This window comes from Saimiri boliviensis, chromosome 12 (genome assembly GCF_048565385.1).
Source record: "Saimiri boliviensis isolate mSaiBol1 chromosome 12, mSaiBol1.pri, whole genome shotgun sequence".
Classification (NCBI taxonomy): domain Eukaryota; kingdom Metazoa; phylum Chordata; class Mammalia; order Primates; family Cebidae; genus Saimiri; species Saimiri boliviensis.
Window position 1 is genome coordinate 71,752,155 of NC_133460.1, and position 23,701 is coordinate 71,775,855.

Consider the following 23,701-nt stretch of genomic DNA (forward strand, 5'->3'; position numbering starts at 1 on the left):
TTGAAGAAGGTTGTGTGGTTTTTATCCAAGGTCAAGAAGATGGTAGACATAATCTCTTGAAGACTCTATGGCTCCATCATGAACAGCTTGAAATCTCTGTGATAGGAGGAAATTTCCAAGTACTCTTGACATATTAACTGAGTTACTGAGTAGACTCAACATCCAATATTTAAATTAAAGCCACTGGATTTATAGTTAGAATTGTGTCCTCAATTGTTCATTTACATAGCTGAAGATGTTCCACCTATTTGCATATGACTCTAGAGAGACAACAGTTCCTAAGTCTTTGATTAGAAAAATAAACGTTTCCAGAGTTTAATGAACACTGTCTCATGAAAAATAAAAATCTATATTCTTTTATTCTGAACTATTAATACATTTGTGCTGCTGGAAAGAATGCTTCCCTTGAGTAAGATATCAGCTAGGAGGGAAAAGAGCAGTTATAACTGGGCTTTATCTATTTTAAACTCCTCAACTATGAAAATAGTGCCTGACATACCAGCAACCCAGAGCCCAACTGTCCTTTCTGAGTAATGGACAGCTATACTAACCTCATGACTAATGCCCAGTGCCTGCCTTAAATTGGTCTGGACTTCCATTACTGGTGCATTCCAAGACCAGTGGGTGGCTCACAGAGCAAATCTCCCCCACTGAGAGAACTTCAGGACATCTCTTTACAGTCTCAAAAAATATTCTTTGGAATTTTTTCAAGTGTTTGCAGAAATCACAGAAAGATAATTAATATGCTTTCCTGGTCAATTATTTCAGATCATAAATGAATAAATCCTCCTATACACATGATATGCATAAAATAGTTGGATGACATTTTTAGCAATTACAGCAAACAAGAAAGTTGAAGATAAATTTTCTTTTTTTTTTTTAATCTTTGTTTTTTTTTTTTTTTAAATTGCATTTTAGGTTTTGGGGTACATGTGATGAACATGCAAGATTGTTGCATAGGTACACACATAGCAGTGTGGTTTGCTGCCTTCCGTCCCCTCACCTGTATCTGTCATTTCTCCCCATGCTAGAAGATAAATTTTCAAAAGTCAATCTGCTGGTTGCCTATTTAGTTTCAAACTATCAAAGCTTTTCAATGTAGAATTTCTGGAATTGCCACTTTACTATTATGGGATGAAAGTTTGGTGTCCTCAACTGCAAGGGTAAAAATGCCACCAAATGTAGAGTAAATTTATTTTAATAATCTGTTGAATGTTATAGACATCAAAGATATGCAAAAATGGGCTCAGAGGAATCGTGGTCACTCAGATGGAGAGTTTGCCCAGGGAGGAAGATGGTAATTTGGCAATTCAGGTTGAGTATCTGGTATGCAAATTGCTTAGGACCAGAAGTATTTTGGATTTCAGATTTTTTTTTTTAATTTTAGAATTTTCACATATACATAATAAAGATATCTTGGGGATGGGACCCAAATATAAACATGAAACTCATTTACATTTCATATATACCTTATACACATAGCCTGAAGGTAATTTTATACAATGCTTTTAATAATTTTGGTTAACCATCATATGAGGTCAGGTGTGGGATTTTCTACTTGTGGAAATTTCAGTGCATCATATTGGCACCGAAAAGTTTTGAACTTTGAATTTTGTGGTTAGAAATATGAGATATATTCTTCCAAATATTTTATGTAATAAAATGATTGGAAATTGAAATGATTTTAAATTGCAGTAGGGAATTTGCTATTTAATGCCATGATCAATTTTTTCATAAATAAGGAGTAATTTTTTTTTTTTTTTTGAGACAAGAGTCTTGCTCTGTCACCCAGGCTGGAGTACAGTGACATAATCTCACCTGGGTTCAAGTGTTTCTCATGCCTCAGCCTCCCAGCTAGCTGGGATTACAGGTATGTGCCACCATGTCTGGCTAATTTTTATATTTTTAGTAAAAATGGGGTTTTACCATATTGGCCAGGCTGGTCTCAAACTCCTAGACTCAAGCTATCTACCCACCTCAGCCTCCTAAAGTGCTGGGATTACAAGCATGAGTCACCATGCCAGGCGAATAAGGAATATTTTAATGTATGCATCTGTTCTAAATGGCTTTCATATATCAAATGAGCAAAATATAGAAATTAAGCTGATGAACTTTGATGTCTGACTGCCTGGGTTCAAATTTTGGCTTCTCCACTTCCCAACCATGTGATCTTGGCAAATTACTTAATTTATCTGGGCTTTGGCACCTTATGTGAATGGAATAATAATAGTCCTTAACTCATGACATTAAGTAATGACAGAGCAGTATCTGGCATATAGTAAGTACTATATAGCTATTTGTTTGAAAATAAGTAAAGGAATAAAAGCCATTAATGTCTCTGAAAATGTAAATTGCACATTTTTAAGGTAATTCTTGGTTGAGATATAGACCACCAAGTTACCAAGGTTTGGGGTTTTTTCTATAAGCATGAAGAATTCAATTTCTCATACTTTCAGTGATATCAAAGTTTTGCTACTAGACAAGAATGTTAAAGTAAGAAAAATATACAAGAACTATCTAGTCAAAAATTTAAATATTCAGTTTGATTTTTAAAAATTCAGTTGTTTGAAACAAAAAAAAAAAAAGAATCCAGGCAAAGTAGAAGACTCATATGACCTCTTTTAAAATTATTATTTTTAAAAACTTGGTATGAGTTATTAGAAATAAAAAAGTGATCAGGACCGCAGACACTACAGACATCAATTAAATACTGTGATCCAAAGAGACTTTGTGCTAACACTTAGAAAATAATTGAGAAAAACTCAAGTTGATGTATATGAAGATTTAACAGGCACACCACAAGCTGCTTTACTTAAATTTTAAAAAACAACTATCATACAAAATAATGTCTTTAAACAACTAACAAGTCTTTTAAAAATATACATAGAAAAATGCTTGAAAAGGCAGACTGAAATTTTTAACAGTAGCTACATCTAAGTATGGGTAGAGTGTTACACTGAAGAATTTTTCTTTTACCTTATATATCACTATTTTTTTTCCACAACATGTATGATTTTATGGCATAAAACTTCTTAAAATATTAGTTGTAGAAGTTAGTAATGAACTCCTGGGCTCAAGGGATCCTTCTGTTTCAGCCAGAGTAAGTTGTAGTGTTCTATAGCACTGCAGGATGACTACCATTAACAATAATATATTATTAATATGTAGTCTTAAATAGCTAGATGAAGGCTATTCCTTATATTGCCAACACAAAGAAATGATAAATGTTTGAGATGATGGCTATGCTAATTACCCTGATCTGTTCACTGTTTAGTTTTTTAAGAAAATAGATCTCTTAATTGTTCTTACCTCAATGAAATTAAAAAAGAAAAACCTTATACTTGCCTAGCACTTTACAAGTTTTTACAATGTTTATCTCAAGCAAGATGCTGAAGCAAAGAGTGTAGTATTATAATCCATATAAAACGTTTTAATTTTTCTCCTTTAACCAGTCAACTATTATTATTTGTCAATGATAAATACATTCCTTATTGTGAAGTGATTTTGAAAAATATTCAAGGAAACTGAATTAAAGACTTTATTGTTTTCTCCTCTTCTTCACACCTGTCCTGGATTTGCAGGAGAATGGACAAAGAAAATATGGTGGCCCTCCACCTGGCTGGGATGCTGCACCCCCCGAAAGGGGCTGTGAAATTTTTATTGGAAAACTTCCTCGAGACCTTTTTGAGGATGAGCTTATACCATTATGTGAAAAAGTGAGTCTAAATTTAACATTTAATTTTTATTATCTTTCAAGGGAAAAATCCTATTCTCTTCCCTTCATTCTCATCCTTCTTGGTCAATGATTATTTCCATTCCAATCACCATTCTTCAGTTATGGACAAAGTTTTTAGTGATTGTCTCTTTATAATCAGTGCTTTGACCTAGCTCTTGTCCTGTTACTGACAGCTTGAATTGCTACAGTTCTAATGACTTTCAAATTTATATCTTGTTTCCCAATCTTTGCCATCTAACTACAAACTCAATGTGTCTATCCATCTATAATAACACTACAACACCCTGTCTAAAATTAGATATTCCTCCAACTTGAAATTTTAATATGGCTTTATAAAGTACAACATTTTCATTTTAAAAGAATGTGTATGTTTGTCATGACTCAACATGTATCTGTACACGTTAATCTAGAATGAAATCTTCTTCTCCAAGTTTAATTTTTTTTATCTATTTAAATGCGTGAAGAATATTAAGAACATCGCTTTTCAATTAAAGGAAGAACACAAATTTAAATTTTATTTTTAATAATTTACCAAGTAGTTTTTAGCAACAAGCACATTCCCGAAAATTTTAGTAAATATGAGAATTTAGCTCTCTGTCTAAATGCCAAAATCAATTTTGTCTGTGTGTATGTATAATACCCTCAGATTCAGAACTGCACCTAATTTTACACACGCAATCCCTCTTGGCACAGGACAAATAATGAGGACTTAATTCTGTAAGAATCTTATCTACGGAATCTGAAAATGAGCATCAAGAAAACCTGAAACATAGAAATGAAATCAAATCTTTCCTAATGAGCCCAGAAAAAAAATAGGTGTTCATTACTGAAGAACTGGGGGTGGGGTAGTGTAAGGCTGAGAAGTGACCAACCACAAAGGTTGGCATGTGCTTAACGGCACTTCTCTGAAACATGCCCCATCATATTTATTTAGGCAACCCTTCCTATAGCAGCCAGCAATAGTAAATTGCTCAGTCTAGATTGCTGCAAGACAGTCATGGGGGTAGAAGGGAGTATGACATGGGCAAGCAGAGTCACGATAGCCAGGGGAATAGAGTACTATCCTGCTCTGGAGGCCCTGGCCCTGAGTTAGTAGTATGTAGGCTAGCATTTACAATCAGCCAGCAGACTGAGAAAATGACAAGGCTCCCAGATCATCCCCTGAAATATATCTGTGTCCATTTTGATGTCATGACTGAGGAAAAAGACAGTTAAGTTAGTTTGGCAAATGAGCATTCTTGGTTTTTGTTTTAAACATGAATGATAGAATAGGACAAACTGGACATTAAACTATGGAGATTCAGAGAACAATTTAGAGGACATGGACATATACATCGAGAAATTATACTTCTTTTAGAGACAGTGTCTTGCTCTGTTTTCCAGGCTGGATTGCAGTAGCACAATTATGGCTCCCTGCAGCCTCAATTGCCTGGGCTCAAGCAATTCTCCCAACTCAGCCTTCCAAGTGGCTGGGACACAAGCACGGACCACCATGCTAGCTAATTTTTGTATTTTTTGTAGACACAGGGTATCACCATCTTGCCCAAATTGGTTTCAAACTCCCAGGGTCAAGCAATCCACCTGCCTTGGCCTCCCGAAATGCTGGAATTACAGATGTAAGAAATTGTACTTAGGATAAAATGTGTTTTCATGTCTCTGAGATGTTTCAGATAATTATGTGATGAAAGTTCATTTGCTCTAACAAAAACACATTCTATTAACTCAGGCTGAAATGTTACTTGTACACATTTTATTTAACTTGACTTCTCTCATGAATCAGATAAATGATCTGAACCCACATGAAAATATGCAAACCATTCCACATTGCAAATGCCAATTAGTACCAGCAGGAGGCATACTTCAGAAAACACTGTGTGTGTGTGTGTGTGTGTGTGTGTGTGTGTGTGTGTGTGTGTGTCTGCATCAGCGCATACACACATTCAGGAGTACAAACATATAAATATAAATTTTCTATTTCTATTACTTACAGATCGGTAAAATTTATGAAATGAGAATGATGATGGATTTTAATGGCAACAATAGAGGATATGCATTTGTAACATTCTCAAATAAACTGGAAGCCAAGAATGCAATCAAGCAACTTAATAATTATGAAATTAGGTAAGTTTTACCTCTTCTAGATTAAAAGTGAAACAGACAATGCACCTATATCTGTTTTTCTGTCAGGTTTATCTAATATGATAAATGCCAAAAAAGAAGCCAAGCCAGAAATAAAATAGGTTAGTATGTTTTTTGTAAAAATAAATATGACTAAATATTTACTTAATATCTAAGTTCTATGAGTGTTCAAAGAAACAAAACACTAATTTACCTATTTCATCAATATATATTAGGCATTGTTCAAAATATTGGGAATATATCAAGGTATAATTTCCTAATCACAGAGCAAATATCTAAGATTACTTAAAATAGTATGAAAAAAATCAAACAAGGGATGGTATAAAGTTGTATGAGGAGTTGGCTACTCTAATTTGGGTTATTTAAGAAAATACTCTCTGGGAGAATGAAACTTAACTTGAGACTTGAATGAAAAGAGCCAGTCATGACAATCGGATCTTGGGAAGGTTATTTCAGGAAAGGAGAGCACATCAAGTGCAAAGCTCCCAAAGTGAAAACAAGTGTGATATGTTTGAGGGGCAGAAAGTAAGCCCATGGAGTCAGCAAGGGTAAAGACAGGAGAACTGAAAGCAATACAGTTGGGAGAGCTGTGTACTCTCTGAGAAAGTACAGATGAAGTACAGAATCCTCTGTGGTGAAGAATTTGAATTTTCTTCTAATAGAAGGGAGGAAAGAGTTTTGATTACATTTATAGTTTTTAAAACATTCCTCTGCTGTTTGGTGGAGAATGTACTATAGCAGGTGAGGTTTGAAAGAGGACACCAGTTAGAAGGCTACTACAGTTGTCGAGATCTGGACAAGAGAGTGTGGTAGTTGGATGAGGGGGTCAGTGGTGGACAAGATAAGAAAGGGTGAGATCTGGGATATATTTTGGAGATTGAGTACACAAAACTGGTTAGATTCTGGATTTAGAATGTAAGATAATTCAGAATTCAGAGAAGAAACCTCGGATTTTGGTCCAAGTATCTGTGAACTTGTCAGTGCCATTGCAATGGATAGCACAGGAAGGACACTTTGGGGCGCTTTTCATTTGAGATGCACACTGGACATCCCAGGGGAGGTATTGAGAAGGTGACTGCATTGTATTGGAGTCAGGAGACAGGTCGTAGTTGGAAAATAAATTTGCAGGGCAGCTAAAATAGATAATAGTTAAGACTATGGGACTTGAGGACAGTTCCTGGATGCAATTGACTGTGTGCAACAAGTAACCAGTTTTCATAAACTGGAAACAGAACTGACATCATAAAATTGTCTGATTCCTAAAATCTTCACTTGGAGAGAGAACTGTCATAAATTCTTTCTTAAAGGAAGCCCTGAGCCATGCATGAGGAAGATTAGAACAGCAGTTAAAAAGCAACAGTTTTGGAGTCAGCCATGCTTCATTTGAGTGCCAGCAAGTAACTTTACCTCTCTCAGCCTCAATTTCCTCTCTATAAAATAGGGATACTATCTATTTCATAGGTTTATTGCAGGGATACTGTAACAACTTTACAGTGCCTGACCCAGTGTTTGAAACATGGTAATAAGTTGGCAAATGATTTTTTTAAAAAACTGTATTTTAGCACAGTTTATCAATTCTAGATGCAGTTTTCCTTTAAACATCTATTCCCTTTCTGAAACAAAACTGTGCCTTAAAATGGGTAGATCTTAAATTTGGTGAATGCCAGAAGAGCAGATTTACCACAATCACTTTTCTCTCACTTTCTATAGGCCCAAAATAAGTCATACATTATCCTTACATTTCTGTAAATCAATTAACTACTGGCTCATTTTGTTACAAGCTCCCTAGCCACAGATCAATCGGATTCGGCAACTGCTAGTAGTCTAACCATTCAGTTCCAAGGTTAAATTCTAGAAGAGAGTCTTGGAGGAAACATAAACGAGGTTCCCCTCCCACAGGTGCCTCCATGGACCCAAAGAGCTTTGTGTGGTGTGTGAAGGATTGTTTGCAGTAGGAATCAGGAGACCTGGGGTTCAGTCCAGGTTCCTTCGCACAAATCCTTTGACCTCTTTGATCATCACTTTTATCATTGGCACTTGAATACAGAGATGTTCTGAGCATTCACCATATGAAAGAACATATACTGAAGTGCTTTGAAAGGGCTGCAAAATGCTATAGTACAGTTCTATGATTTCAGGAATTGGAAGGTTTCCCCATTCCTTGGTCTTTTGTGGAACCTGGACATCCCAACAGTAAGCATTATTCCCAAAATGGTATTTGAGTTGAGATGGATGTAGAGTTGGCTTCGTAGGGAATCAACTGGATTTGGGTACCTACTTAACACATTGTCACCCATTAGTGCCTGTAAATGCTTTTGGGCAATAGATAGGAAATGAATAATGAATACAATCAATTCACCATGGCCACTGATAATTAACAGTATCCTCTGTGAACTTTAACATCTTTGTCTATAAAATAAAGATAAAACTATACAGTGTTTTGAAAAATAAATGATATAATGTACATAAATCTCAGTGCTGACACATACTAGGTGCTCTGTGAATGTTTGCAGAAGGCTATGATGGTGATATTGGAGGAGGAGAAGAGAAAAAGAAAGGGAAAATATGACAAAGAACTTAGGAAGAGAAAGTTACTGGCCAGGATTCCAGTCAAAGCACAGGTTGGATGCCAGAAGCAAGGTAAAGGCAGAGTGTTGGCTTACAAATTAGTGGGTAGGGTAAATGGAATATGACATGCCAGAATAAACACCCCTAGACAGCCTCACCTAATTCCACTGCCTTGGGTCTGTCTGGCCAGAGAGAGAACTTCTTTTGCAGAGAAGAAACCTTCAATTTGCTTTTATCGGTCATTTCTCTCCCACATATCATCATATCAGCTTCTACTTCATCAAATATTCACTGATCATCATCTAAATGTCTGGCTTCTAGAGACATTAAAGTTGTGCCCTCAGCTTTTGAGAGGAGACGGCTCTTTGCCTCTAAATAATTCCGGGAAAGGTGCCTGACAAACCACAACGCTTTAAAAATAAAAGATGGAATTTTAGGCTCCCCCTGCTGGTAACTGATGTATGAACAGCCCCCTAACTATCAAAAATAATATAATTTCTAAATACATTAATACTGTGGAAAATAAGGTTTTGGTGTTTTCTAAGTAAAGTTAAAATAAAAAGACTTGGAAGATTATTTTATCAACACTTCCCTCCCCACGAGAAACACACTCCTGGCACAATTCTTACTAGATTAAGACGGACCTGTCCCAGATCTGACTTATGGTCCTTGATTCCTCAGCAAATCATAGGAAACAGCTAGGACAGTGGCCTAACCCTGGTCAGAAAGCCTGCCACACAACCAAGAGACACTCGCTCCATGGAAATCAGACCAGTCGTCCACTCACCTGGCCAAGACCTTTTATTCATGGCAAATGAATTGTTTCTGCTACGCATACTTTAGCCATTTTTAATAACTTAGTGTTATTATAAAAGTCATATAGCTGAATATGTAACACATGGAAAACATCAAAAAGCATGAAGTAATAAAAGTTAAAAACATTTCTCTGTAACCCCATTGCCCCAAAATAACCATTATGTTGATATTTTATTGTCTTTCCAGATTTTTCCATACATTTTTTAATCAAAATGGCCTTCTCATATACTTATTTTATAGCTTTTTAAAACCTAGCAGCATAGTGTGAACTGTTTTTTAAAACCAATAAATATTTTTCTACATTACTCTTTTTAATGGCTGCAGAGCATGTGATGGTATGAATGCCTATCTTTTGTTTACCAGTGATTCTCAGCCAGGAGCAGTACTGTCCACCCAAGTGGACATTTAGAAAGGTGGGGAGACAGTTTTGAATGATCCAATTGGTCACTATTGGCATGTAGTGAGCAAGAACTAGAGATGATAAACGTACTATGGTATACAATGAGAAAATGTCTAATCCCAAAGCCAGTAACATCTCAGTTGAGATGCATTAAACCAGTTCTTTACTGTGAAGTATTTTGCTCATTTCTAATTCGGGGCAATTTTAAAGAGCAGTAATAAATCTCCTCAAACATAAATTCTAGTGCACATTTTTATTTTCCAGGGATGTATTCCTAGAAGATAATTTATTTGGTCAAAGGTTATGCACCTTTAAGACTCTTGATACATTTTGCCAAATGTTCTCCAGAATAGTTTAATTAATGTATACTCTGCCAGTGAAGGTGTACATACCTCAATTTGCTAAGAAGCAACTCTGTACAGTGGAAAAAACAGGGACTGAGATCCCAGAGCTAGGTTTCATTCCTTAAAATCTATAACATTTTAAGTAAATCTTCTAATTTCTTGGAGTCTCAAGTTTATCTGTCAGTGGAAATAACATCTACTCTGCCCATCTCACAGTCTCTTTGTGTGAGCCAGAAAAAATAATATGTAAAAATGTGATCAAGTATAAGAGACTGTTTTTAACAGATCACATGAGAAAAGCTTTTCTCTTTGGCTGCAGAAGAAAGGGAATGTTGGGTGTTGCAAACTCAAGTGACTGCAGGGACAGGCAGGTGGCTTGAGTTAGGTGTAGGTTAGGTTAGGTGTAGTTAGGTTAGGTGTAGGGGCCTCAGTGCTAGGGATGCGTAAGGGAGTGGTGAGGACTGACAACTCTTGAATCTAAATCTAGCCTAAAGAAAGTAGATGCTACTCAGCTTCAAATGATGTACAGCACATACTGACACATGTAATAAGCTTGCAAAAGAAGCCACAACTCTCCAAAAATGGTTTCAACACTATGAAGACCAAACATCCCACATCTGCAGGCCATATCTGGCCCAGGGCCATCCATTTTCAACCTGAATCCTACAAGGATTCTCATCAACCAAACCTCCCTGCTCTTTTTGCAGAAATGGGCGTCTCTTAGGGGTTTGTGCCAGCGTGGACAACTGCCGATTATTTGTTGGGGGCATCCCAAAAACCAAAAAGAGAGAAGAAATCTTATCAGAGATGAAAAAGGTTACTGAAGGTGTTGTTGATGTCATCGTCTACCCAAGCGCTGCAGATAAAACCAAAAACCGGGGCTTTGCCTTTGTGGAGTATGAGAGTCATCGAGCGGCTGCCATGGCCAGGAGGAAACTGTTACCAGGTTAGCAATCCCCTCCTCAAAGATGGGACTTCTCCACTTCTATCCTGCCTGCCTCCGCCAAGAAAATCAGCATTTTTAATTTTTTTTTTTTTTTTTTGCTCTCTAACTTTCATTATGTTATATTTTAAACTTTTTAACCTTCTTCACTATCTCACAGTTGATTCCCTGAAGTTTTCAAAGACTTGGTTTTGAAAAATATTCATTCTGTGCATTGAGGCTATTTTACATGCACTGAAGAAACCCAGAACTTTAAATGACAGCAGTCCTATAATGAATAGAGAGTCTTCTTAAAATGAAATAAATCAATCACAGTTACTTTTGTGTATAGATTTTGTTATCAGGCTTATTAGAAATAGGGTATATTATCCATTAGAATGTAGAAATAATACACCTCAAGTGATACATTATCCCAATGACAACTAGGTGACATACTTTCATTATGAATCCCCATTGTCTAATAATTTCTGTCTAATTTGAGAGAAAAGAGATAAAAGCTCTCCTTAGAAAGGCGCCTTTATTTGTTAGTTACTACAACCACAGGATAGATCCCATTTGGTCAATGATTATCAAATTCTAACTTTAAAAGACTCCCTCCACTGCAACACTGCCTTGATCAGATCAACTTAGGACAATTGTTTACAGTTCTTGACTTATTTTAAAACATTAACTACAACTTACACAGGTTTTAAAATGAATATTAAAATAAGAAGATTTCAAGAATGACGGACTGAACACATTGGAATGAACTTTTCTCGTGAAAATTATGGGAGAGCCACCAGAATTCCAAGCAAAACAACCACAACAAAGACATCCATATTTATGTCACCTTTGTACACACTCTTAAAAATAAACCAATAGTAGATCAGGCCCCTAGAAATTTTCAAATTGTGTGACAGCGTCTAGCTTGGGGAAGATTTTTCAACAGTATCTTCAGGAAGGCAGCTTAAAGTGAAAACAAAGAGTCAGTTCTTAAAGATTGCTGAATCTTTTAAAGAGGTAGATACTTTTAATGTTGAATCTTTCATCCACAACTTTGTCCTTCTTCACTGGCCAGTAATCAAGTCATCTAAGTCACAGGCCCACAGATGAACTCACTAAAACTCCTCAGGGGGGCATACTTCCTAGTGACCTGGACATTATACTTTGCGATCTGCTTTAACTCTTTTTTCTTCATCAACATCAACAACTCTACCATTGAAAAGTCTTTTGTATCCATCCTGTTATCAGGCCACCATTGAAGTCTAAACACACATGTTCTAAGCCTTACATAGTTTTTTCAACATCTACTTATTCTCCCAGCTCTGCCTTCTTTTCTGTGCGCCCCACCCTCTGCCTGCTCCATCCTGAACATTACCACCAGATTAATGTTTCCAAAATAGTAGGAATTCAATCTTTCTCTATAGGATGAACGGTGTCACTCACTGGCCAGCTCAAAAATATTCATAACTCCTTGCTGCATTTGAGATAAGAACTAAATATGCGATTTCGTTATTCAAGACCTTTTATTTGTTCCCCATTCTTTTATGATCATATTTGCTACCTTCTATTTCCCAATAAAAACTCTTTCTTCTATCAAGACAGATACCTCAATGACCTAGACACTGCCATGCTTATATCTGTCTCCATTATTTCTAATGCTGTATCCTCTGCTAGGAATACCTGTCCCTCCTTCACTCGTGACATTCACCCCAGCTCAGCCAGCACCTTCTGGAGAAAACTGCCTCCAGTATTCCAGCCCGAATTAATCACTTTTCTCCCTCAATGCAGGAAGCATTTATTATCTGTAAAAACAGATATGTGAAATCATTTTGGGTGTGGGGGAGTAGGACAGTGAAATAGGGTCCAAAACAAGTGAAAGACAGTTTCCAGGGTCAAGACAATCCAGTACTCCTGGAGAAGCTCAACCTCCTAAAAGCTTCCCTATCTCTCCAAACAAAGTGGCACATTGGCCCACCAAAGGAACTCCTTTATGTAAGTCAAGCTGACTAGGCTGGCCAGGGCCTATCAGATAAGCTTCAGAAATTCGCAAGCACTTTATTAAGCTTCCACCCACAGTCCTGACTTTTCTTTGTGGATTCTCTGTCCAGGATACACCATAGGGAGGCTATCGCCCCTCCCCATCCACTACCCATATTCACCATGATCCAAGGCAAACCCCGTTACCTGTGGCCCTCTGAGCCAGTCTCAGGTGGATTTCACTCAGCTGGATTTTAGTCAGCAACTAACTCATCCGCAAACTAACAAGATGAAGCACAGTGGTGAGTAAGCCAGCCAGAGCAACCTCCTTCACCTCTAATGAGACCTCAGAACAAAACCCAGCACCCGTTTGGGTCGCGCTACCTGTTAACACACTGCAGACTCACACACAACAAAGGAATTCTGTAATTGCCAACCCTCTGAAGAACCCAGTTTTAAAGAACAAGGAGACTGTTAAGAAAAATGATAAGTGAGGACTGCAAGAAACTTTTCTTTCTTAATTGACCCAGACTTGGAGACAGAGAGACAATGGTTGTCTAAAGAGATGTAACTGCTCCTCAGCCACTTACCTTCTCTTAACAGTGGCAGTTCTCCCTCGACAAATCTCATCTTTACTGAGCTCTTTACAGGACAAAGTTGCTGCGTCCCACTCGGAGATTAGAAAGACATTCTGAGAATGTGCTGAAGAAGGTCCTGGTAGTGATTCTCAGCTTCAGGCTGCGTCAGCATCACCTGGAGAGCTTGTTAAGGCACAGATTGCTAGATCCCACCACGAGAGTTCTTGATTCTGTAGGTCTGGTGTGGAGCCAGGTAATTTGCGTTTACAACAAGCTCCCAGGCACATTTGAAAACCCATGATTTGACTAAATGATTTTCCATCCTGGGCTGCACGTTGGAATTACCTGATGTTTTCAAACAATATCAGTACCCATATCAGTTTCTAATCAATTGAATCTGCTTCACTGGGGTATAAGGTTGGAGTACTGGTGTTTTAAGTTTTCCAGATGATTCTATTCTTCAGTCAAATTTTGTGATTCACTGCTAAATCTATCAGCTAATGATACTGGGTATTCATCTTCATGGCATGTAAATAGGAATACCTGGGAACCGCTCAGTCGGTAAATATTTATTAAGCATTTAGAACATATATTTTTCCCTTCTGAATGAATGAGAGATTCTAAAATAAAACAAAAAAATAGTACCTAACCATTGCACTCAAAGAGTGCATATTCTGAGAAAACTATACACATATAAAAACAGGCAAAAAACATCAAAAGGAGAGCGCATTGTTGAATCATGTAAAAGTTAAGTCTTTTATCTGCATCATCTTTACTTCACAACAATAGTAGGCCATAGATAAGGAAACTGAGGATAGAAAGGATATGTTTTCTAGCCAGGATCATTGTTCTCACATTTGAACTTGTCTTACTTCAAGCTCGTGTTCTCATATCATTCTGTAACAGTCATTTCTACCAAGGGCCTTCACAAGGATGTTGGTGGAAATCACTGCTTCCTATACCTCCTCTCATTTTTGTTCCCTTAGCCGTATGCAGATCTTCATGGTCCTAGGCTTAGAAGAATAAAGCTACAGCAGTAGTACTCCACTGTGGCTGCATTTTAAAGTTAACTGAGCTACTTTTAAAAATACCGAGATCCAGCCCACTTATATCAGAATCGGGAGGGGCAGTCCAGAGGTCAGTAATGAGCTGGTAAATCTTTAACAGCCAGCTCCCAGAGGAAAAACCAAAAGCCCTGATTTGTAGTCTTTGCCAACTTCCATGATACTAACACTCCCACTGTCGCTGATTTCAAGCTGCCAATGTGACTGCAATTGGCTCACAAAATTCTGATGCTTTTTTTATTCATTTATCTGTTGATGAACATTTAAGATGATTCCATATTGTGATGCTTGTGACTAATGCTTCAATAAACATGGGAATACAGATATCTCTTTAACATAAAAATTTTATTTGGGGGGAATATAAACCCAGTACAGCAATTGGAGGATCATATGGTAGCTCTATTTATTTTCCATAATGGCTGAACCAACTTACGCTACTACCAACAGTGTGCAAGTATTCCTGTTTCTCCAAATCCTGGCCAACACTGTTATCTTTGATCTTTTTGATAATGGCCATTCTAACAGGTGTGAGGTGATAACTCATTTTCCTTTTGATTTATATTTCCCTGATGATTACAGTTGTCAAGCATTTTTTCATATACCTGTTGGCTATTTATATTTCTTCTTTTGAGATATGTCTATTCAAGTCCTTTGCCAATTTTTTTTTAATTTGAAGTTAAATTTTACTCTTGTTGCTCAGGCTAGAGTGCAGTGGCATGATCTCGGCTCACTGCAACCTCCATTTCCCGGGCTCAAGTGATTCTCCTGCCTCAACCTCCTGTAGCTGGAATTACAGGCATGCACCACCATGCCCAGCTAATTTTGTATTTTTAGTAGAGACAGGGTTTTTCCATGTTAGTCAGGCTGATCTCAGACAGGTGATCTGCCCATCTCAGCCTCCCAAAGTGCTGGGATTACAGGCATGAGCCACTGCGCCCAGCCTTTTGTGCATTTTTAATTGGATTATTTGTTTTCCTACTACTGATTGTTTGAGTTCCTTATATATTTGGGATATTAACTCCTTACTGAATATATGCTTTGTAAATATTTTCTCTCATTCCTTAGGTTATCTCTTCACTCCATTGATTGTTTCCTTTGCTGTGAAGAAACTTTAGTTTGATGCAATCCCATTCATCTATTTTTGCCCTTGTTGCCTGTGCTTTGGGGGTTTTAGCCAAAAAATTATTGCCCAGACCAATGTCAAGAGACTTTTCTCCATGTTTTTTTCTAGTAGTTTTACAGTTTCAGGTCTTACATTTAAGTCTTTATTCCATTTTAACTTGAGTTTGTGTATGTTGAAAGATAAGGGTCCCATTTCATTCTTCTGCATATGGATATCCAGTTTTCCATACACCATTTTGTTAAACAGGCTGTTTGTTCCCCACCTGTGTGTTCTTGGCACCTTTGTCAAAGAACAATTAACCATAAATGTGTGGATTTACTTCTGGACTCTATTTTGTTTCATTGGCATAAATGTCTTATCTGTTTTTATGCTAGTATCATACTGTTTTGATTACTATTGCTTTGTAGTATATTTTGAAATCAAGTACTATGATGATACCAGCTTTGTTCTTTTTGTTCAGATTGCTTTGGCTAGGATCCTTTGTGGTCCCATACAAATTTTAGGATTGTCTTCTATGAAAAATGTCACTGGAATTTCAATAAAGATTTCATTGAATCTGCAGATTGCTTTGGATAGCATGAAACTTTCAACAACAATAATGTCTCCAATCCATGAACTTAGGATATTTTTCCATTTATTGATTTCTTTAATTTTTTATCAATATTTTACAGTTTTTAATTATACATATCTTTTATCTTCTTGGTTAAATTTATTTCTAAGTATTTTCTTGGGGGATGATACTATAAATGAGATTGTTTTCTTGATTTTTTTCAGTTTCCTTGATTTCTTCTTATTAGTGTATAGAAAGACTTATTTATATATGTTGGTTTTGTATTTTGTAGCTGTACTGAGCTCGTTTATTAGTTACAATGAAATACTATTCAGCCTTTATATGGAAGAAAATTCTATCATTTGCAACAACATGGATAAACCTGGAGGACACTATATTAAGTGAAATAATCCAGGCACAGAAAGACAAATATGGCATGACCTCATTTATAGGTGGAATCTAAAAAGTTGAATTCTTATAAGCAAAGTGTAGAACGGTGTTTGCCAGGGCTGAGGGCAGAGGTATGAGGAGATATTGGTCAAATGATACAAAGTTTCCATTAAAATGAGGAATTTCTGGAAATCTATTGTATATTATGACTATAGTTAACATATTTGTATACTTGAAAATTGCTAAGAGAGTAGATCTTAAATGTTATCACCACTGAAAAAATGTATGTGAGATGAGGGATATGTTAATTAGTTTCATTTAATCATTTTACTATGTATACATATATCAAAACATCATGTTGTATACCATAAATAGAGGCAATTTTGATTAATCAATTATACCTTAATAAAGCTGGGAAGTAAAAATGCAAAAACTTAATAATCTATTTTTGCAAGTAGATAGGAACCAGCTCCACTACATCATTGGGTGGAACCCAGGTTTCATTATTTTTTAAACTTTATCTATTATGGGGCCAAGGCTGAGAACTACTGAGCTACAAAAACCAGAGTTTACTGGGAGCCTTGGGGATCTTGGAATAATACAAATGAAAAATCTATGTAAAGCCTAGAAGGGGAAGGGAAGAGAGTAATGAGGAAAACTATCCCCTGGAATGCAATACAGAACAAGATAGTCACAGCTAGAGTAACAAGAGCCAGCTTCTCTAGGGTCCATTATCTCTTAAGACATGCCTATTCTTCATTTGGATTTTAGAATGCCAGTGCCACAGATGCTTTCACTGACTGCTTTTCAAGCAATATAAAGACACATTCTGACTGAAAATAATTGCTTCCCATGAGTAATAATTAAACAACTAAACCCTTACCAATACTGAGAATTCCTGATTTTGTTCTCTCAAAATTTGTATTGCTTACAGGATAAAGTTTATTCCCAAACAATGAATGAAAAACAAACTAGATTTCCTGTCAAATTTAGAACTTGGGTTGGCTCTCACCCTCCTCTAATCACTTTGACAGGATTTACAATTTGTAGGGGTACAGGAGTAGAGTCACCAATAAACAAAACAAAACAAAAACAAAAATAAAAATGGGAGAGGTGGTTAAGTAGAAGAGGTCTGGGAAAGTTACCCTCTCTGTAGCTCATTTCCCATCCTGTAAAATTGGGAGCCATTCACTTCCCCACAATGTTACTGTGAGGAGGAACTGAGATGGCACATGAGTTGGAAACACATGGTATAGTACAAGATACTCAATAAATTGTATTTATAGAAATACAAAAATATATGAAGCCATGGAGAACAACTACCCTTTACAGAAGAGTTAAATTTCTCATCATAGACACTTCGTTGTTCATCATCTGTCTTCTTAATTAGGATTTTTTAAAAATGTGTCCAGATTCCCAATTTATTCATGTTGTAAAAGAGGATTAAGAGGGAACACAGCTGTTCTAAGCCTTGACCAAGTGTAAGGGACAGAGAACAAACCAAGGATGGCTGAGCCCCACCCACCTTTGCCCAAGCATCATTTTTTGAACATTTCAATTGTGGTACCCAGCCTAGTTAACAACATAGATTCCAACAGCAGTAAACACTCTTCCTAGTAACCTTCGTAAAGTTCTGTGGAGTCAGACTCTATGTCTAGGCCCTAAATTCATACTTTTTCTTTCTCCCTTTTGCTATCTTACCTTAAGTGACTATCTCTACCCAATGAGTGCTGTTCTCAGAGTCAAATGTGCTCTTCGTTGCCTTATTTCTCTTCAACCTCAAACCACATCCTGGTTCCTTTATAATCAATATAAAGTTTAACAAGCCACTGGTCACACAGGACTCCCTTCTAGTCAACTACTGTATTTATTTGGAATGTCTCTTAAGATCAGTACTCACCAATTTTAATGGTCATCTTGCTCATTCAAGACCCCAAGGGTCAGGTCAATTTAAAAGACCACCAGTATAAACTGAGATGATGTTGTCCTGATTTCTACATAATTAATCATAATTGTAATCATTTTCAACAGGAAGAATTCAGTTATGGGGACATCCTATTGCAGTAGACTGGGCAGAGCCAGAAGTAGAAGTTGATGAAGATACAATGTCTTCAGTGAAAATCCTGTATGTAAGAAATCTTATGCTGTCTACCTCTGAGGAGATGATTGAAAAGGAATTCAACAATATCAAACCAGGTAGGACATATATATATATATATAAGATTATCTTTTCAAAACATTTTTTAAAAGCACCTATGCTTGAGATAACATCCCATAACTTCAAATAGAAATGGTTTTATTTAGCTCATCTGATAATTGCATGCACACCTTTCAAACTAGATTCCTAACTTTGGATTAAAAAATCAACCACATGGTCCTATAACGTTTATCAACATTATAATTGTATAGTTATCTGTGTGATTATTTAATGAATACATATTTTCTTCACTAAACTATAAATTTCATGAGTTTTTCCCACCTCTTATCGTTTCCTCTGTCCTCAGACATTTAGTTTCTGGGCCTAGGGTACAATGATTGCCCAATCAATATTTACTATAATAATTAATGCATGACATAACTTTAGGTCTGATGCAGGGTTTCTCAACCTTAACACTATTGATATTTTGGAGTAGATCATTCTTGGTTGTGAGGGTCTGTCCAGTGGATTGTAGGATGTTTAGCAGCATCTCAGGCCCATCCCTGTTAGATACGAGTAGCAACCTACGAGATGCAACAACCAAAAATATCTTCAGACTTTGAAAAGTATACCCCATGGGTGGTCAAACTGCCCCCAGTTTAGAACCACCAGCCTAATGGAATATGCTTGTGACATAAGTAAAAAGGTGGCAATCCTAGGAAACTGATTTGAGTGAAGAAGAAGGGAAAGGAATAGAGGGAATGTGGAAGGGGATTATTAGCTGATACTCATCTTGTCAATATTTTTCAGTATCAATTCTAAGCCATCAGATTGACTCCCCATCTCTTTCTTCTCCATACGGGAGCTACAATGCTGAGAGAGGTAGAGCATTTCAAGAAACAATGTCCAAATTACCATTTCCCAAACCCAGTTAAGAACATTAATTCTACAGTCTTTTAGTAGATGTTACTGATAAAAGTGCTCCATGGTCAAATCAGCTTGTCAACACCATATTCTGCAAAATTAAATTAATTTCTTCATTATGGAACTTATTAAAGTCTTTAGCCTTCTAACATGCTTTGAAATTCTCCAGAAAGAGATACAGAAAGCTTCATTTTTCAAGTTTCTGAAACATGGATGCTCTTTTTTGGCAGATCATCTTGTGGGATTACTGTGTCTTTAAACACACTCTGAGATGCAGTGGCTTAGGGTTATCATAGTAGTAATATCCTTTTATAATTGAGTATTTCCCAGTCTCCTGTCAAATTCCCTAGGTTGTTAATAAGCGTGGGTCATGGTGCTGCATGTTAAAGCTGCCTGAGAATATTGACTTGCACATACTAGCATTGTCTGTTTTCAACTCTGGATGCTATCTCAAATATAACAGAATGATCAGCTGATGATTTGCCCTAAAGGTATTCAGTAAGGATGTGACTGCTCCATTTTGAAAGATTCACCAAAGATCTTTCTCCAGCCTCAGGAACTCTGCTTTCCCTAAAATCTTAGTGTGATAGTATGGCTCCACACCAAGAGCTGTGAATCCATGAATAAGCTAGAAACTGATAATGATGTACCACCTCACTGTGTGCCAAGCATTGCAGTGGGCACTTTCACAGCATGTGTCATTTATTCATCACAACTCTATAATGCAGGTTGCTGTATTTGTTCCATTACTTTCTAGAAAAGAAAACCAGGACCCAGAGCAGTTAAGTAGTTTGCCCAGGATCACACAGCCAGCAGGTGGCAGATGCTGAATTTGAACCCAGGTCTGGTAAAGGGCAAGTTCTTAACAACTTTAATACTCTCATGCCCAACCTTATTCCATTCACTCATTGATTCATTCAACTGTCTTTCCTTCAGTAGCTCCTATGTGTGAGGCACTGTGGAAGGAACCAACAGCTATGATATATGTGTGGAAAAAGTTTAAGAAATCCAGAAAAATCACAGCTTAGACAGGCTACTTAGTGGAGTGCAGAGAAGACTTGTGTTTGGAAGTGACATCTAAGCTGAGGTCTGAATGTTGATGCAGTTGTAGGCATAGGAACCAATATGTGTGTGTATAAAAAGACAGTTGAATAAATCAATGAGTGAGTGGAATAAGGTTGGGCATGAGAGTATTAAAGTATTACTCAATATCCTCCCTCATTCCATGTTGACTTTCTACTTTCCCAGAGTGAATAATACTTCTTATTTTTATCTAATTAAAACAGAACATTTTTTTGCAAATGGGATAGAATGAGAAACTACTAAAAGGCTGCTTCCTTTCCTAGTCCCTGGTTATCAGCTTCAGCTTTCCCAGTCTGCCTATTGGGATATATTGAAGAGACATGTGTGCCCAGATCCTACTAATTATCATGAAAATAATGAACATCATCATCATCATCATCATCATCATCATCATCATATTTCTCTCTCTCTCTCTCTGTCTCTCTCTCTCTCTCTCTCTCTCTCTCTCTCTCTCTCTCGGTCTCTTGCTCTCTCACTTTCTCTCTCGCTTTCTCTTTTCTCTTGGGACTAAAATGTGTCCAGCGATTTCAGGGCAGAGTCTGCAGCTGGTGGCACAATTCTCAGGGCTATGTAATGATGTGTGGCTTGTTCTTCCTGGCCCTCTGCAAAAATAAATATGAATTGCAGAAGGTGAACAACTAGCAGACATCTGCTGCCTTGAGAGGGAAAAGTCAGAACTAACTAGTTCATTTTATCTTGGAAAGTATGTACTGTGCCAAAGCTATACTTATCTAGAAAAAATTGTGGAAAGAAACAGGAAAATTACTCTTTAAAAATTCCATTTAAAGTTTAGGTTCCTCAGAGGAACCTACATATTCCCTCAAAATATTTGACCATGTATCATTTTAACCATGATTAACTTGAATAATACTATATTGCCACTCAGAGCAAATGATAATTAGAACAAAAATTGGTACCTGAAGATGGTTTGTTCTTCCCCACTCTAGCCAGAGTATCAGCTGAATTTTCAGTTATAGTCCAAGCTCTGATTTTCCCACAAGAGTTCAGCAGTATTAGAAGCACTTGAAGGGCACGTTAAATCACTGACTGCTTTACCTATTGGGGATAGGTTCAAGCATTTGAATTTCTATTAAGTTTCAAGGCAAAGCTGATTCTGCTGGTCAGGGGACCACACTTGGGGAAACAAGACCCTCAGATAGCCTCTGCTTTGGCATGCAGGTGTGTTTCTCCTCATGTTGATGCGTTGCTGACAAGTTGATAATAAACACAGCAATAATTTTCCAATTCCTTTCATCATGATTTCAGAGGATCTTTTTCTTCTTTGCTAATGGATGATTGAGTAGTAATAATCATTCATATTCTATGGACTCACCCTCTGCCAAATGAGGACTAATCATTAAACTTCTATGCACTAAAGAAGAAACATATGAAAATAAGCCATGTGGTGAATACTGTTGTAGGGAAAACCAGCTTTTAGGATACAAACTCTAACTTTTTAAATTGTCTGTTTTATGAGGCCACATTTTTAAATATCAAATTTTCCAAAACCAGATGCATCTGGAAATTATCATTCAACAGTGCAAGATAATTTTAAATATCTGCAAAAAGAATTTCAGAAAACCTAAATTCATTATCATCTGAAATGCCACCTAACTGGTGTAGATGACAGAAGTTAGGGTGTGAATTGACTGATAATATTCCCTTATTCCATGTGTATTTATCGAGTAGCTCCTGTGTCCAAGGCAGTAAGCAGGAACTGGGTAAAGATGATAATAAGAAGTCTCTGAAACAGGTCCTGTTCTCAGGGAGATAACAGACCAGGGAGCCTAGGTGGAGAATGACATTGAAATATGAACAGAGCAAAGACGGAAAGATGAAGGTCATCATTGGCCAACGTCTTTCTTCTCAATTACTAAAACAAGTCATAGGAGTGACTCACAATCATCACCCCACATGACACTGAAGGGAATAAAGAGACTATATTGAAAATTCAATTAATTATATGTCCCATGCTTCATGATCTCAGAGAGCTTTGTTATCCTTAGCCTGACCAGACAATTTTGCTCTGTATAACCATTGCCATAAGCAACCAAAGGTTGAATCTTGACGGGAGTGAAAAGAGAAGTATCACAATGTCTTTATGTTACAGGCCAACTATTATTCCAAAGGAAGGTAATTCTTAGTCATTGAACTATATGGGAGAGTAAATACTCTACCTACTCTATCTTTGTTATCTTGAATCTAAGAGGATAATGAAAAACTCTGCTACATTTATACCAACACCAAGGAGAGTGTCTGTAAAGAAAACAAAACTACACCTGTATGTGATCACATGGAAAGATTAAAGACCTATTGTTAAATTTTAAAAAGCTATAAAATAATAAGTATAATATTATAGCATTTGTGTTTTTAATAATCCAAAACCATATATATGTTCACACAAATATAAATACACTCATACAGAAGGCAAACTGAAAAGATAGAGACCAAACTCTTAGCAGGGGTTATTTCAGGAATGGGGAGAAAAGTTGGCAAGAATGAAGGGAATTTTCATATTTAATGATATATTTGGTATTTTACAAATAAAATATTTGCAAAGCTTATATAAATTATTTGTATAGAAAACCCAAACAAAACAACAATCTATTTTTATATAAAAGAACTGCCGTACATGATGGCAACATATAAAAATGAAGAAGGTAGTTGCACCAAGATAGTTGGAATGTTCTTGATGAGATCCTTACTTAAATATAAGGTCTCCATTAAAAAGAAATCAAATTCTCTTGGAAGCTAGGTGCTAAAATATATCATTTTCAGGGCTTTCTTAAGTTTGTTAATGGGGCAAACTTCACTCTATCTTACAGGTGCTGTGGAGAGGGTGAAGAAAATTCGAGACTATGCTTTTGTGCACTTCAGTAACCGAGAAGATGCAGTTGAGGCTATGAAGGCTTTAAATGGGAAGGTAAGGTAGAACAAAGATAAAAAT

The 23,701-nt window shown here is 36.7% G+C and overlaps 1 protein-coding gene across 8 annotated transcripts in view; it reads left to right on the forward strand.

Annotated features, from left to right (window-relative positions):
* Positions 1-23,701, forward strand: part of A1CF (APOBEC1 complementation factor) — a 75,781-nt gene that overhangs the window by 35,722 nt on the left and 16,358 nt on the right. For all 8 annotated transcript variants that reach the window (XM_039465328.2, XM_003922446.4, XM_010333312.3 and 5 more), the window contains 5 exons: positions 3,582-3,716; positions 5,727-5,857; positions 10,711-10,949; positions 18,642-18,806; positions 23,580-23,677. In XM_039465328.2, the coding sequence (XP_039321262.2) occupies positions 3,582-3,716; positions 5,727-5,857; positions 10,711-10,949; positions 18,642-18,806; positions 23,580-23,677 (768 nt within the window). The remainder of the gene's footprint in view (positions 1-3,581; positions 3,717-5,726; positions 5,858-10,710; positions 10,950-18,641; positions 18,807-23,579; positions 23,678-23,701) is intronic.